A 17,945-nucleotide genomic window follows, 5' to 3' on the forward strand; every position below is an offset into this window, starting at 1 on the left:
CATCTACCCAATCAAATCATCTACAAAGTCCAAAAAGTCAAACAAATCCGGATCCACCCTTCCCTCTATTATTTTAATTTGATTATATTTGATGTTTTCTCCTTGCAAGAAGAACTTCAAGAAAGTGCATAGGAAAAATATTGGAGATCGCTTCCAAATTGTTAAATTCATCATTTTGGAACAAAAGTGTCATGTTTTGAAACGTGCATTCAAAAACATAAATTGTGGCATAATAGAATTTTCTGCTAACACTCATCCAACTCTCTCAATCCTTCCTTTTTTTTCTTCATCAATCCTTCCTTATCAGAAGTATCTAGGGATACGTATTAGGAATTGGGTGTCATTGTTGTGAAATTTTTTAAATCATTCATAACTCTCCTAAAGTTCAATGATACACAATTTTTTACTATTAAACATAATTTGTCACATTTTAACCAATGTATCAATAAATAATTTCTTTTTTATACTTAATAAGACAATTGAAGCAAATTAATTACAAAAAAACACCCCACAAAGTCCACCTTCAACCGATCTTGGACATAACACTCTAAATACTTGTTATTCTACATTTTTTTTCACTGTAACTCAAGTTTTACAATGATCTCAAGAAATAAAATATGTGCTTGATTTACTTCATATCCCCACGTGATATGAATACCAAACACTCGCACACAAAGATGAAAGTCCCATTTTGGAATATAATTACTACTCCTCTAATCCACTTTACATAAACAGCCCCCCAAACTATTTTGTCCCACATCAGGAATATACCAAAATCTAGTCAATTTAGATTTCAAATTTTAAAATTTTTGTGAACCAGATCGCTTAACTGATAAGTCGGTTTGTTTATCCGATTCAAACCGTCGCAAAACGAACCAGCCAGATTGCGAATGATATTTATTCACAACGGTATATGAAGAAGTATCTGTATCGTAAGGCCAAAATACAAGTACAAATCGGCCAATAATCATAACCATGGTATGGACCCTAGATAATAACTTTTGCTTCAACTCTTATATGGGATCTAAAGAGCTCTTAGAAATTTATGAACAACATTCTTACTATCATTCAAGTGACCTATTATGCGGGATCAGCAAGGGTCTATTCAGCTACCCAAATTTATAATATACAAGTCCCATGTAATAATAAAAAGCCGTGAAATTAATACAAATAAATTAAAAATTGGACCACACAATAGAAAGGGTGAAATTCCACCAAATATTTACAAATCAAGATAACAAGAAGATCATCACCTACACATACCTTATATGTAAGAAATTTCAGTTTGATCATCAAATTTGCATCTTCATCTGCTAAATCATCTTTTGCTAATGTTCCATTGCTACTGTTGACATTTTTAAGCAAATCATTGGTGTTTTTTGCAGTTTGAGCAGCTTTCTCCCTGTTTTCCTTGAATAAATTTATGTCAACAAAAAATCCTGGCAAAAAGAAAAAGAAAAAGAAAAAGAAAAGAAGCATCACCAACTGATTTATGCCATTCTGCCGTATCTTTTGGCAGAGACTGTGCGTGCACGTATGCATCAAAATTTTGCATAAAAATACTTCCAAATACATCATTCTTACTGTAGGAAGTGTTATTATATTTTCTAATATCACTACCTAACACATTGGTTTAGCCTTCATTTCTCAACGACATATACTCCTCATTATCCTAATTCCTTACATGGTTGTAAGTGTACCAAACCATTAATAGTCAATGTCACTTTCAACAGTTCCAAATCTTTTTACCACAGCTGTGTAAGGGATTTGAATCTTCTAATCCCTATTTCCACTGTCAAGTCTCACCACATTATGGAGAAGTAATTTGATTACAGAATTAGCCATACGGACATGGAGAAATATGTGGCAGACAACATTCAGCTATGGTTGAGCGTTAAATATCTTCCTTTGAGGTGGTTGGGGGTAAATAAATGTCCTTTAGGCCATCCAGAAGGGACAAATTCTTCGGGTTGTAAAATTTAAACTTTTAAATAGAACTAAAACAAGATAAAAAAGAAAGACAGTTACCTCGATATAGAGGCCACAATCCTGGTTTGTTCCTGAAACATACCAAAGGTTTTTCAATCACAAAATTCAAGGAACATGCATAACCAAAAAATGACAAGGAATAACATAGACCATAATATACGTCCATCAAAGTACCAGATAAATCACTACATTACAAGCTTAAGTTTAAATAGGACCTCATCTCTTTCTGATATCGTCGAAATGCTGAATCGCTGTGGACATGGATGACCATTTTGAAGAACAGGTTGTCGCTATATACAGAACCAATTTTGTGAAAGTTATGGTAACACTTAAAAGCAGCAGGAAAACGCCTCTCTCTCATCAAACGAATCATTTCCTGGCTTGAACAAAAAATTAAGGTTAATATTACAGGAAAGGAAGAATTCTTAGTCAGAAACAAATTCTACAATATTAGATGCATCATACCCAAAGACAACCACAAAATATACAAACACCAAATGCAAATATTAGACATCAATCAAATCTTAAAAGCAATATTAAACAATAATGTCTGATAAGCTCAATAAAATTGTTATAACTCAACAGACAATCACTTCAAGAACCAACGAACCAAATAACAGATAACATTACAAAGCCATAAAGATCAAGCAGTTTATGAAACAGATATAACATTATCTAAGCAGATTATGAAACTATTATAGGAAAAGTAAATTCATACTTCAGAAAAATCTGCAAAAAGTATGGCCTGACCTGCAATTTAGTGGTAGAAAAATCAGCAGGATGTGCTTGTAAAAATTTTGAAAGAACAGATTGATCAGCATTTCTGGAATGTGAATCAGTTGCACCATTCCCAAACCAGTCTAAATAATCAGGGCAGAAAGAAGTCCCAACACTCTCAAGAAGAGCTTTTATTTGCTGCAATTGTATTGTCAGAATCATTTTCTTTTTATGTATATTTGGGAAAATCATATTATATCATATTGAAAGGACCTTTGTGTTACCTGCTTTTCATCTGACCTATTTACAGCACATATTTCCCGCAGGCTCAGTCCGAGATCTAGGTCAACTGACATACACAGTGTTAGACAAACTACAAACAATAGAAATTACATTAAATTAAAATGCATGTCAATTTATCAAGCTTAAATAAAAAAGAACCATAAATATACTACACCAAACATTAAAAATTCTACAAGGGCTAAGTAAATGCTGCATGTCAGCTCAGAATATTGAGATGGATGAGTGGTGTTATAAGACAATGTAGAATAAGGAAGAAATCCGTCCATGGAAGGTCAGAATCAGCAGCACTTGAACATAAGAGAAGACAACGCTGACTGGGATAGTTTCACCATGTGAACATAAACCAACTAATACTTATATCCACATTAAAAATTTTAAAAAGAAAAGAAAAAAAGAGCATGTTTCTCATTTTCTGTACAGAAAACATGAAGCTGGCAATGTTACCAAACGCTACTTTCAAGATATCTCAAATTATATTATACATTTACCGTCTTCAAGGTGACAAATCTTGGGGCATGTATAAAGAGTGTTCCAGAACGAACTATCCAAACATTTAAGTTTGTTTTGATAAGTTACTGCTCATAACTATGTACAGAAAAAATAACCACAACCCCAAGCTTTATATTCAGTAATCATATCTCATCCCGACCAGAATTGTACTTTGAGCAAGGATGAGTTTTCATATAAAATGAAATCTGGGTAACTTAGTAAAGTCTACAAGCTTGTCCCACAACTTCAGAAGAATGCAGCCAGCAAAAGAAAAGAATAGACCAGAGGAGCTTCTTCCTAATGTAAAGAAGTATTTAAAGAAATAACAAAAAAAAAGGATGAATAACCATACCTCCCTCTACAGATTGTGGGGGGAAATCTCTTGAAACCTGCTCCATATGTTTCGAGCTCTCGTGGCTTACCATACGAGCCACAAGACCCTCCAAGATTTCACCCTGCACCTTTATATGGTCTTTTGATCCTGCATATCCAGTTAGCTATTTTAATATCTCACAGAGCTCAAAAAACCTACCTAAATGAAACACCATATCAAAGAAGTAGGATCTGGAGCAGTATTGCAAAACATTTGTTCTTCGGAGGTGTAAAAGTTCAAAATATTTACAAACACCCAGAAACAACATAGACAGGCACACTCACAAATGTACTTACCAAAAAAAATTCCCACGAATATGTCACAAAGATATATATGTTCATACATCTACAATATAAATATTATGAACATTTTAAGAAACATATTTAGAATTTATGTCATTGTAAATTTTCTCCCCAAAGAATAACTAGAATATTACAAATGTTTAATGATCCAAAAAATTTCCAATGACTATTTCTGCTACAAAAAATTTCAGCTTATATAGCACACTGCTGGAGGAAAGAGTAGTAATGTTGTCATGTGCAGGAGGTGCATACCCCATTTATTCACAAACCCCAAGATGAGAACTGCCCTTGTTAAAATTGCAAAATACAATAAATTAACACCACCAGAACAAAATATGTGCTGGCACTTAAACTGTACCTGGTACGGATATATCGGCAACTTCATCAAGAGCCTTACATACAGTTGTTGCTGTTCCTTCCTCACAGAGTGCATCATAGGAAGCAAAAAATGATGTCACCGATTTCCTTGAGTTAAAATACAAATAAATCAGAAGCAATAAACTTTGATCTTAACATCAAATTTTCTGCTAAAAACCGGCAACAATTTTTTTTTCACAAAGAAGAAAAATTAAAAAAGAAAACATCAAGGTGCATATTGGACCTACTACCGCCCCGAAAAGAAAAAAAACTTATGATAGAAGAAAACTAGCCATACACTACTTAGGAGAAACAACAAAGTTCTCAACTATTACATGAAGTTCATGATGTAAGTTCTCAAGTCCTGCGATCATGTTCATAGGTCTAAAGTGCTGGGATACTAGCCTTGCATGTTCATAGGTCTAGTTCCGTTTAAACTCAGTACATGTTATTGCAATCAAATATAAAATACAAAGGAACACATTTAAATGTTGCAAACAGAGTCTAGAATCAGAAAATTTGGAATAGCCAGATCGAATAAATATAAAATATTTTGCAATTTGTCAAATAAAATAAAAATCTGGGAATGTTCAAAATTGTTTCACATTCAAAATCCTTGAGAAAATATCCGTCTAATTCCCAATTATTAAATCAGAAATATTGAGACCACCCAACACTAAAGAGTTATAAGGTGTACATATCACAAGAAATATTGAAGCTTTGGTGCAAGCATAATGATAAAAACCATGATGGCAGCACAAAATCTGCAAATTCATTTTATGTACATGTTAAAATCCACCTACTCTCCACCTACTTCACCCACTTAAACCTACTCCACTAAACCTAACCCACTACACCACTACCACCTCACCTACTCCACTAAACCTAACCCACTACACCACTACCACCTCCACTTCACCTACTCCTTACCTACTACACACTCACCTTCTTCTATATATAGGAATCATGAATCATTGTAATAATACATCAATATCAATCAATAATACATATATTTTTACATGGTATCAGAGCAGGTTTAGAACCTAATATTTTCGCTTCCCCGGCGGGCGGCAACCTCACCTTAGCCGCCCGCCGGACCTCAACCTAGTCTACTAAAATTTTCTACACATACCTTCACTCTTCTTTCATCACCGTCAACGGAGCTCGATTCACGGCTCCCAAGGACTGGTTTCAGAGACACTGCTGTCATCCTCATTCATCAGTTCATAACATTTGGATTTGCATGCACACCACTGTATTTTGTGTGGGAGAAGTTCATAGGAATGCATGAGTGCAAGAGTATGTGCCAGAGGGCTCTTTCTAGGCTTCCTGTGGTCATCCCTATTTGGTTCCTTGCTATAATCTTCCCTTTCTTTGGTCCTATCAACTCCACTGTTGGATCTCTTCTCGTCAGCTTCACTGTCTACATCATTCCTGCTTTGGCTCACATGATCACCTTTGCTTCTCCTTCTGCTAGAGAGAATGCAGTAGAGAGACCACCATCATTCCTAGGAGGTTGGGCAGGCTCATACTGTGTAAACATCTTTGTGGATTTGGACTGGTGAATAGCTGATAACTCGTTTTGTATGGCCTCAACTGGGGTGGGCAGCTTGTTCTTGAAAGCCAGTATTTCCCTCTTTCTCTCTCTTGTTTGGAGATGGTGAAGCAAAGCACATGGTTTTGTCCCCCTCTTTTGCTTTATTTTATTTGGAGTTGTATAATGCTCAAGTCATGAGTACCAGACAAAGCTACACGTAAACAACTACACCACCGCCCCCAACATTATCTTTATTTATTTTATTTTATCTTCTCTTTTTTATTAAAAAATAAATAAATAAATAAATAAATATATATAAAAAAAAAAAAGACACAACCACGTTATTTCTCACTTTCTTTTATTTTAATATATATATATATATATATATATATATATATATATATTTATATTTTTTTATTATAATATATTTTTCCTATCTCTCTGTTTATTTTATTTTATTTTATTTTCTTTTTTCCATCAATATTTACTTATTCTACAACTCGTTAGTGAGCATCTCCAAATATTTTTATCTATTTTCTTTATCCGTTGTTTTATTTTATTTTATTTTTATTCTTACACAAAACAACAACACCAAATAACACCACAAACATTCCACACACTTGTCATTTTTTCATGCCGGGGATCAATCCCGATCACCATTTTACACCAAAAAAAAAAAAAAAACACAAATCGAAACAGTGGGATTTTTCTTCTCTACTCTGCTGCAGGTCTCTTCTTCTTGCCTCCGTCCTGGGCGGCCCTTGCCGTTGTTACCTCCGTGTTTCCCACTCCACTGGGCATGATCACTACTCCCTGCTGCTCCACTGCAGCATATGGTGGCCCTCCGAATCGGAACATCACGGTGGCCTTCCGCTTCAGCTCCTTGTTTTCTGCCTTTAGCACACTTATCTCTGCTCGCGCATCCTTATACATGCATTGGAGCAGAGCCAGTTGGGCGTTTAGCTGCTGCACCTCATTTGTTCTACTCTGCAGCCGGTTCGACAAATTTGTAACCGCAGTCATGGTTTCCACACATGACTTCAAAGTATACTGATTGGCCTCAATATCAGTTTGCACCGCCATTTTTTGCTCCACCGACCGCATCGGAAAGTTCAACGGAGCAAAACCAGAGGTGTTTGGTTGAGGTTCACTGGCCACCGCACCAGTTATTTCTCTTGTAGGCTCGTTCAGTTCTGGAAAGAGCGTGAGCAGACCACGGGAAGAGGAGGCCATGTTTTGGGTAGCTGGACGGGAAGAAGAGGCCATGTTGCTGAGTGTTTCAGAGACGGGTTGGTTACAGAGTATTACAGAGTTTCTCTCTCAGGCAAGGAAGAGTTTTTTCAGAAGATTTTAGCAGGTTTTCTGCCTCAGCCTCCGCATTGATTTATATAGAACATGACGAAGAGGCCGACACGCGCACTGTCGATCACGTGCATCACCGCGTGTCTGGCGCGCCTTTTGATGGCTCGTCTTTTGATGAATTGGGCACGCCTTTTGATGGCACGCCTTTTGACAAATTTGGGCACACCTTTTGAGGGTGCAACTCCTATAAGGGTCCGACAAGACTCTGTAAACTGTCCCGACATTGATTCCGGTTAGTTTCTACAAGGGTCCGACAAGACTCTGTAAACTGTCCCGACATTGATTCCGGTTAGTTTCTACAAGGGTCCGACAAGACTCTGTAAACTGTCCCGACATTGATTCTGGTTAGTTTCTACAAGGGTCCAGCAAGACTCTATAAACTGTCACAACAGTGTCTGCTACAACGGTCCGACATGACCCCATAAACTGTCTTCTACATCGGTCTAACACCGCCATCCAGTGTCCTCTACACCGTTATGACACCACCATACAGTGCCCTCTACAACGTTATGACACCCCCATACAGTGTCCTCTACAACGTTATGACACCACCATACAGTGTCCTCTACAACGTTATGACACCACCATCCAGTGTCTTGACCAATGGTCTGACACGACCATACAGTGTCTCCTATCCTCTTTTATTTTTATGTATTTTCTTGTTTTGTTACTCTCTCCAAACTCAAGTTGGTTAGTTCCTATCCCCCTTGAGTTTGCGGGGGGCTGTTAAAATCCACCTACTCTCCACCTACTTCACCCACTTAAACCTACTCCACTAAACCTAACCCACTACACCACTACCACCTCACCTACTCCACTAAACCTAACCCACTACACCACTACCACCTCCACTTCACCTACTCCTTACCTACTACACACTCACCTTCTTCTATATATAGGAATCATGAATCATTGTAATAATACATCAATATCAATCAATAATACATATATTTTTACAGTACATATATACTCTGTTATACAAGTATCTGGTGTGAGTGTGTCCAAGCATCAGATCATTCTAAACCTAAATCTTAGGATATTAGGATATGCATCTAAAAATTGGGTATGGGTATGAAAACATGTCTTAAACATTTATATATATTGCATATTGTATAATACTCTTAGATAAGAAGTTGTAAATTATTTAGAAATGCACTTCAAATTAAATGGGATTTCAGGAAAGTATGAAATTTATAACTTTCATTCGTTTGAGAAGCTACAAAAGGCGTCAGACACATATCTCCTAAATTTCATACTCTTCAAAAATTATATGAAATTATAAGATCTAAGTGTCTAAATTGAGTACAGGTGTCAAGACGCATATTCCACACCCTTACCCCTTGTCAGATCGGGTAGACATAGATACACTAGGAAAGTAGAGTGTAACACAAACTGAATATAGTATCAGTTCTTAACAATTTAATGCACTATTTAACTAGAATATCTCCTAAATCCTTTGTTTTGTCACCTTGTTGAGAACAACCACACATGATTTGTCGGTAGGCGCCATTTCCTACAAAAGGCAATTATATCAGGAGTTGAGTAGAACTTTGGTTTTCCATTGCCCAATTCTGTGACTGCCGTCACAACCACTGCTCAAGAAAAGACAGTACAAGGGTATAAAGATATCAGAACAAATCATCAGGATAATCTGGTACATGAAATATCCATTTATCAGGTAGGTTCATCACAAGAACAAAGCACATGGCATAAGCTAGATGAGAAACATCATTTATGATAAGGAACCCATAAATCTTTTTCCCTATATCAGCTAAGGGAAGGAGGTGCATCTTGAAGAAATGAAACTCAATGACATGAAATGATATGGAAAAATAACCCAAAAGGATTTTTTATAAGAAAGTACAAAATTATTACCTCATAAGGAAGAGCAAGTGCTTAGCACAAATAAATAAATAAATAAAATCAATGAAGAAAGGCTTCTCAAAGAAATCAGTATCTTCAGTAGCACTCCAATTTAGAAGAAACGTGTACAAAAGATTAAGAGCAAAAAGTTGGGAACGTTTTGCAACAAGCAAAAACAAGAGAAAACAAAGGAAGCATGGTAGAAAATAGAAACTAGATATGCTGCAACTAACATGCAACATATCCAAATATCACAAAGACAAGAAGTAGCAGAACAGTGTGTGGGTACCAATTTATAAATTTTCTAGCTCTCTTTGCAAATACTCTACATTTCTATATTGAAGAAAGACAAAAGGATACCCTACCATAGTCATCTCGAGGACGTTGTCCATGGTCTCCCAAAACAGCAGTTACCAGTTCCATTGATATGCACATACGGTTGCTCTGGAAAAAATTCAATAATTAATTCAAACCAAACTAACCCTGTGTCCGAACCAAGTGGGGTTGGCTACATTATTAGAAAAAATTAGAAATGTAATCACCCACATAATACAATGGCACTGATACCAAGAATAGCAAGCAAAAGAGAAAACATTAACTGAGATAGCTATGAACTGAACTGAAAGACCACATTCCAGTCTGTCAAAGACAAAATAGCCCTCTTAAAACCAGTCTTATCTTAAAATGTTTTCAAAATATCCTAATCATCCCTTGAATTCAACAACCCTAACCTTCTCCATACTAATGCAGGTATGCGTCATGGGACATTTTTTATACAAAATATTAAATCATTGCAGCAGATCCATCACATAAGGAGATCTAGTCACTTATGTAAACAAAAAAAGAATGCACAAAGCCTCACATCAAGTAAGCTATGAGTAAATAAACTAGCTGTGAAACTTGAGGAATATTATTTCATATTCTATCAATGAAAATTTCTCATGTGAAAACATGCCTCAAGAAAGTCATTGAACTCCGCTTGCTTTTTGCTAGCTTCAGTTCCCCATCCTTCACGAAACATCCTTCCAAGCACAAAAACACCAACAGCAGTGTATCTGCACCAAAAGTAACACATTCAGCAAGGTAAAAGTCAAATCCAAATAATAATAATTACATCAACTGCAGCAACAACACAAAAGGTGTCATATAGTACATTTCTCCCAGTAATCACCCTCTTTCATGCATTGTTCTCTATTAATTATTTATCAACTCCAATTAGCATGATTGTTAAAATGGGGATCCTACATAGGGCAAACCCTTGAACATGGAGCTCCTCGCTAGAAATTGATATATTTATATATATACTATCTATACTATCATAAAAGCCTACACCAAACCTGGTGTAAATGTCACATATTTTGCTTTTTTGAAAATACCAATGACAATTTCAAAACTGCCTAGGTGAAAAAACTAATTCAGATGCTCAAAATTTCAATATTCATCTTCTTCATTCCTCAACTACATACATTTGCACACACATCCCATGTGCACCCACTGAAAGGAAAAGAAAACTCTAAAAAAAGACAAAGGAGTGAACAATCTCGTGCAATCCTGATAGGAGTACAATCATATTGTAATTCAGATTGTTGGTAACATTGGGGTTGAGGATTGTATGATCCTACATTCCACAAGCTAATTAGCGTCATGAAGAAACTAACGGAGAGAGAGAGAGAGAAGAGAAGACGCTGCCAACAAACGATTCCATTAATATTACATTAATTTTGTTATCATGCCAATCACAACCATCTAATTTCCATAGCATTACATAGGATATCCTAATCTTTATTATTATCCCTAAATTTATGAGTTCAAACCGAAATAGCTCAAGAAACCGTATCATTGCCATTTTTTTGTAGATGGAACCTACTAAACATTTAAAATGTACCCCAAGCACTGGTTTGAAGATAAATGTGCCCCACCCATTGGTTTTTGTTTAATGTTAAATTATGGCTCCGAGTATGCCTTAGCACCCAAGCAAAATTACCCTGAACCTACTATTACCATCTTAGCTTTTTGCTTGCATCACATGCTTACGACTAGAAACTGAGAGATATATGTATGAAGAAGCGGATCAAAAATAAAAACAACCATTTAAAATAACAACATATGAGTGAAAAGTAAGGTACAATGCATGCTCCCATTGGTAATAGTTAAATACTTGGACATGGTCTTCAAAAAAAAATTTGTTAATTACATACATGAAAGCAAGCTCAGATATAAAAGTTAGAAAGGGAAAAAAATAAAATAAAAAAGGAATAGGTAAAAAATCACAAATCACAAGCTCACATATTCCCGTAGCTATTTTTGGCATATGCTCCACCCTCATGACCAGCATACATAAAAAGAGATCCTGAATGTTTAAGTGATACCTGCAAGCAGTGACATCCCCAATTGAAAAAATAAAAAATAATAATAATAAAAAATAAAACTCAACCAATCAATAGAGCAATGGCTCATTGGAGTATTGTATCTAGCAGAAACAATCAACCTGATGAACTACATGATCTAAGAGAGAGAGAGAGAGAGAGAGAGAGAATAAGTTCTCCTAGGTAAGAATTGACGAGTATAATTAACTACTCAATGAAAAAGAAAAAAAAAAAAGCATATATTTAGTGAAAAACTAAGAGATAATTTGGTAATACATAAAATCAAAATTGAGGAATTCATCATGAAAAAGGTAAGAATTCAAGGTGTGTATATCCCCAACCTCCAAGGTAGCTAGACCTTTGGACACCATCTCTATCATCCTTGTCCTAACCTGACACAAACAAAACCAAGCGAAGCTTAAAATTCTATGTAGCATTAAGAAGGAACAAATGATATAATCATCCAATAAATGATTAACAGTAAATCAGAAACAGAAAATATGCAGCTAGAAAATGTTTGTCTCTAACAATAATCACCAGGATAAGACAGAATGAGAAAGATACTCTTGAACATGGAAAGCAACCTAATTTGACAGACCACAAAACAAATCTACATATGTTTATCATTAATACTTTACTTTTTTGATAAGTGTTCACGATTAATACTTTTTTACTAGAACAATTTAAAGTATCCTCTTACATTTGTTATACAAATAGTGCACTGCCTTGTGCACTTCTAACCCCAACTCATGCAAAATCTAGTTATCTCTTCCTAAAAGGAAAGGAGCTGGATAATGATTCATCCATTCTGGTATAGTGGTTTATAATCACATAGATAGGCAGTCAAAGCACCTACCAAACCAAAGGGAGAAAAAAAACACTGCTCAATTATAAATAAACAAAGAACAACAATGGCAACATGTGCCTACAGTTTGGATTGTTGCTGAAGGAGACAATTTACCAGCTTACCATACAAATTCAGTTCAAGACCTCAGAAATATTTACAAAAAAATTTCCTTAGTCTCTATATAATTTTGAGTATTTATAAAAAGAAATTAACTTTTTGGCCCCCAAAATCTATATAATCTTACTTGGCCCCTCCAAAATCTAAATAATTTTAACTTGGCGCTACAAACTTCATAAAAAATATCGTTTGCTCCTATACATTTTTGAGTATTTATGAACGAAATTCACATTTTGGCCCCCAAAACTATATAATCTTACTTTGGTTGGCCCTTTCAAAATCTAAATAATTTTATCTAGACGCCCTTTTGCAAACATTTTGGGTCCACCGGTGCTCTCGGAGATAGAACCTTTTGTTGAATCAATGTAAATCAGTAGCCAAGGCCCAAGGGTCAAGAATTACTGTAAATCTTCATTATGTTGCTCTTATAAGCTTTTTTTTTTTTTTTGGACCATTAATGTTAATATAATCATAATATTTCTATATAGTTGAAAGTTTTCACGCAAAAGATCCCAGTTGGAAAGCCATTTCAACTGTGAACCAAATAGTACAAATTTCCATTAAAACCCATGTCATAATGCAGTTTTTTGGATGCCTACTGCAACAGAACAGAGTAAATTTTAGCACCACAGAGTTTGCAAATTCCAGCCTATTGATGAATTTCAAATCGTAAAAGAGAACACCACTGTGAACAAATTATACAAGGTAATTATACAAGGTAGCATAGAAATACCATAAGGAATTAATGCATCTATATTGCTTTCTTTGTTCAGTAAATAAGAAGAGGCATTAAAATAAACAGGGTTCACATCAGGGTTGGTAACCTTTAGTGTCAAAGAGATCAATAAGTTATTCTCAGTAAGGACAAATCTCAATAGGACCACATATGAAAAAGAATAGAATGGAAATAAATTACCTCTTGGTCGGACTTTTCATTTTCAAATTTGGGATAGAAGGTGGCTCTTATTTGGGCAAGGGAGTAAGTGGAGTTATCCACAGTGAAGGTCTCCAATAGATTACCCTTAAACAACTTGCTCAGAACGGCACTGTTTTTTTCAGCTGCAGCCGTTTGATCGGCAGGTGTTTTTTCAACTTCTACCATTGTGTCTCCACTCACTGTTCCATATGACTTGGGCTTCCAGACAGCTCGCCGACCTTCCACAGTCACATGGTTTCCCAATCCAACACGGATTTGCCCACTGTTTCCAGCAATACTCATTGCACCAAGTCTGTTAGTCACAACATCAGCAGCTGCTTTTGACACACTCTCCCTGCCTGGAGACATCTGGGAGGAATTTGGCTTCTCTTTCCATCTTTGTTCCGTATACCCAACCTTTCTCTGTGTTCAAGAATAAAATAATTATTACCACAAGTCCAGCCAGAAAACTGAGTGCAAGGAATCCAACTCTAGAGCCATCATTTGTTGTTCTTAAAATAATTGTATCTAATTGTAGGCAAAAAATGCAAGCATAGAAAATTTGCAGTTCCAAATTAGTTCACAAAGAAACACCTAATAACTCTTGTCTGAGACTGAGGAGAGGATTATGTCATATATATCAATAATAAATAAATAAAAAGGAATTCAAATCATCGCATCTTTAATTGACAAAACCAAGAGCGAAAAAATAAAATGAATGAAATCACCAATCTCATGCTCCAAAAGTAATACTGATAAAAGAAACAAATACTGCGAATAATAACTAAAAACCAAGGGAATCAATCATCAAATCATAACACAATTTATGTAAAGAAATTCAGAAATTAAGAAGGATGTTTCTAGTTCCCCAAGAGTTAAGACAAAACACACACACACACACACACACACACACACACACACAAAAAAAAAGAAAAAGAAAAAAGAAAAAGAAGAAGAAGAAAAAGGGTCAGATACGTTCAAATGCACTCCAATGAAAAGAATGAGCTAAATGTAGGAACATTCACACTGCAAACATCTCAACAATTTAACAACACAATCGTGTTCGTGTTCGTGTTCGTGTCTAATGAAAATACTATGACATTTTTTAGGGTCATGACATGGTAGAGTGGATATGATATGCAAGTTATGATATTTGTGAAACTAAATTCTTTTTAGTCATAACCAATACAAAAGAAAAATTGTAACCAAACGCCACACATTCCTTTTTCATCATAATCAAAATAATAATGTCATAACTAATAACCAACATTCATAGCCAAGTAATAAGCGATAACAAACACCTCAAAACCAAAGACCACCCAAAAAAGAGGTGTGAATGTATCATAAAATTCCCAAGTTTTTAAGGCTTATAATATAAAATCTAATCATTGAACTCGATCATTTGGAGCCAATACACACACACACACACACACAACATAAAAATCATCATCGCACTTCAGTACAACGTTGTTCATCATTATCATCATCATCATCATTAGGGATGGCAATTTGAACCCGGCCCGACGGGGACCCGACCCCCCAACCCCGATCAGAATGGTTTTTTCCCGAAAAATATCCCCGTGGGGACGGGGATGGTATTTGAAATTAAATCCCCGAAGTATTTCGGGCCGGGGACGGGGATAACCTTCACAGCCCCGGACCCGGCCTGGCCCCGTCCCCGGCTCTGTCCCCGTATCTTCCCCGAAGTGATATTACTGTCATACCCTTTATATATCCGTGTATAAACCAAACCCAAAAAACAAACTCAATTCACTCACACAGCTTCTCTCTCACTCACTGACTCTCTCTCTCTCTTTCTTTCTTCTCTACGCACGCAGATGGCAGTCTCTCACTCTCTTTCTTCTCTACGCACGCAGTCGGCGATGGCGTCGTCGCTCCTGCTCACCGCCTCCTCCTCCTCCTCCTCTGTCGCCTCTCACCGCCCCCTCCTCTCCCTCCTCCGTCGCTTCCTCCTCCTCTAGGCCATCGCTGAACCGTCGCCTCTCGCCTCCTCCTCCCTCCGCCATGGCAAATCTGAATAGATCCTCCCTCCACCACTCAGATTTGAGCAGATCCTCTCTCCGCCACTCAGATCCTCCCTCTGGCCTCCTCCTCCCTCCGCCACCGTCTGTCTGTCTCTATTTTTATTTTTATTTTTATTTTTTTTATTTTTCGTTTTATGATGTTGCCGTTGATGATGTTCTTGATGAAAATGATGTTGTTGTTGTTGATTCCATATACATATACAGATTATTATTATTTTTTTTTTGGTTGAACAGATCTATGTTTTAGTTGTGAACAGGTCTCTGTGTGTGTGTTTGTGAACAGGTCTGTCGGGGATTTATCGGGGTCGGGGAAACCCGATCCCCGTTAGGGGACGGGGGTGGGGGAGATGATGCCTTCCCCGTCAGGGATCGGGGCCGAGGACGGGGACTTTTTATTCTTCGGGGATCGGGGACGGGGAAGGTCATCCCCGGCCCCGCCCCGCCCCGCCCCGTTGCCATTCCTAATCATCATCTCTATAATCAGAATCTTACGATTCACGATTCGATTCGCAATTTTTGCAAAATCAATACGAATTTATAGGTGAATCTATTTTGAAAATGAATCTAGTGAATCACACGACTCACAATCAATTCACTTTTTACAATTCATGCAATTTTTGAAATTATTGTATCCGATAAATTTTTAACTCTTTTTTTTTTTTATCTTTTTAGTGAAAATGACATAATACAACTTCTAATAGCATTTAATATCAAAATAACCAACATATATACATAATTTGCTGTTGCTTTGGTAATCATGAAGTTTTTAATAAGATCCAATCATATTCAGTCATATCCACTACATTTTTAACTTTTCTTCTCATTTTTTTCCCTTTAAAAAATCGTAATATATCTTTTAAAAATGTTTAGGATTAAAGTTACTCTATGAATTATCTATTGCTATTTTATTAAATTAAATATTATATATATGAGGTCAATTATACCTTTTAAAATATTTAAGCTTTAAAATAAAAGATGAAATATATAAAAAAGAAAAAAAAAAGTAAGACGGTGATCTAACTTTTGTTAACTTCTTAAATAATTTAGAAAAAGTAACTGAATCTTTATGATTCACGAATAGAAGGATACGAATAGAAAGTGACTGAATATTTACTATTCACAAATTTGATACGAGATCATTTCGATTCACTATACGAATTCCCATTTGACAACTATGATCATCATCACAAATACAAACAAACGAGAAATTCATCAGCGAATCGATCATCAAATGCGTTACATTTACAATACAAGACAAAATCAATTGAATTTGAATGAATTCTTCGTTCATTCTCTTCTTCTTCGAATACATACATACATACATACATACATACATAAATAAAGATAGATAGATATTAGGTAATACGTAGGCATTTGAGGATGGTATCGTATTCGTATTCGTACCTGGTTCAGCGACATAGTTGAATGATGAGAGGTTGAGGTGAGGAATCCGAGAGGACGAGCGTGGTTGATGCGAGGGAAGATATGGAAGGGCAAGAAGAAGAAGCCTCTCGAAGAAGAAGAAAAACGCAGTGTGAGAGTCTGCGATACCGACATTCAAGAATGGATTTTGTATTTTGGTATTTATAGAGAGCGCAGAGAGAGAGCATAGAGGGTGCCTGTGTAAATTAGATGGAAATTGGGAGGCTAGATAGATAGGGCACACGCACGCACCAGTAGCACCGCCTCTACGGGCAGCTTCGTCGAGCTGTTGCAAAAATGGTAGCAGTGAGCGACAGTTGGGTGTGATTAATATTAACACTCCCTCCCGGGCTATTCCACACTCAGATCCTCTCCCTGCAGGGGATTGTGTAGGGCTACGAAAAACGACGTCGTTTTATTTTTTATTATTATTGCTTGGTTGTGTTTTTTCAAAAACACTTTTCATAAAATTTTACTTTCTTATTTTCTGTATTTTTTTATTTTTACTGAATTTTTTTAATATTTTAAGTAATTTTTTTTACCTTTTAGACATACCTAACATAAATATACTTAAAAAGTAAAAATTTTGTAAAAAAATCTTTTAAAAATTCACTAAATACAAAAAATATAAAAAAAAAAATACAAGAATTCAATACATTTTTTTTATTTTTATGTATTTATTAAATTTTTAAAATATTTTTTCACAAATTTTTTACTTTTTAGATACATCTAAGTAATGTGCATCTAAAAAAGTAAAAAAAAATGTTTAAAATTTTAAAAATATTCACTAAAAACAAAAAAAAAACACGAAAACCAAAAAACTGAGTTTTCAAAAAACTTAATTCAAAAACTCAAATCAAATACACTGATTACTTTTTTTTTTAAGGCGGAAAACAGCTTCTTCTCAGCTTCTTTCTTGTTACCTTACCATCACACGACT

General features: G+C 35.7%; 1 protein-coding gene across 2 annotated transcripts in view; it reads right to left on the reverse strand.

Annotated features, from left to right (window-relative positions):
• Positions 1–17,365, reverse strand: part of RNL (RNAligase) — a 63,715-nt gene extending 46,350 nt beyond the window's left edge. For both annotated transcript variants that reach the window (XM_082919630.1, XM_082919631.1), the window contains exons 1-14: positions 16,988–17,365; positions 13,539–13,961; positions 12,000–12,050; positions 11,579–11,661; positions 10,248–10,347; positions 9,658–9,736; positions 8,898–9,021; positions 4,532–4,638; positions 3,851–3,979; positions 2,991–3,055; positions 2,740–2,904; positions 2,205–2,365; positions 2,029–2,060; positions 1,264–1,439 (exon numbers count right to left, since the gene is read on the reverse strand). In XM_082919630.1, the coding sequence (XP_082775756.1) occupies positions 1,264–1,439; positions 2,029–2,060; positions 2,205–2,365; positions 2,740–2,904; positions 2,991–3,055; positions 3,851–3,979; positions 4,532–4,638; positions 8,898–9,021; positions 9,658–9,736; positions 10,248–10,347; positions 11,579–11,661; positions 12,000–12,050; positions 13,539–13,961; positions 16,988–17,140 (1,848 nt within the window). In that variant the 5' untranslated portion in view covers positions 17,141–17,365. The remainder of the gene's footprint in view (positions 1–1,263; positions 1,440–2,028; positions 2,061–2,204; positions 2,366–2,739; positions 2,905–2,990; positions 3,056–3,850; positions 3,980–4,531; positions 4,639–8,897; positions 9,022–9,657; positions 9,737–10,247; positions 10,348–11,578; positions 11,662–11,999; positions 12,051–13,538; positions 13,962–16,987) is intronic.
• Positions 17,366–17,945: the final 580 nt, after the last annotated feature.

The sequence above is a fragment of the Camellia sinensis genome, chromosome 3 (genome assembly GCF_055761805.1).
Source record: "Camellia sinensis isolate YWXY chromosome 3, ASM5576180v1, whole genome shotgun sequence".
Taxonomy (NCBI): domain Eukaryota; kingdom Viridiplantae; phylum Streptophyta; class Magnoliopsida; order Ericales; family Theaceae; genus Camellia; species Camellia sinensis.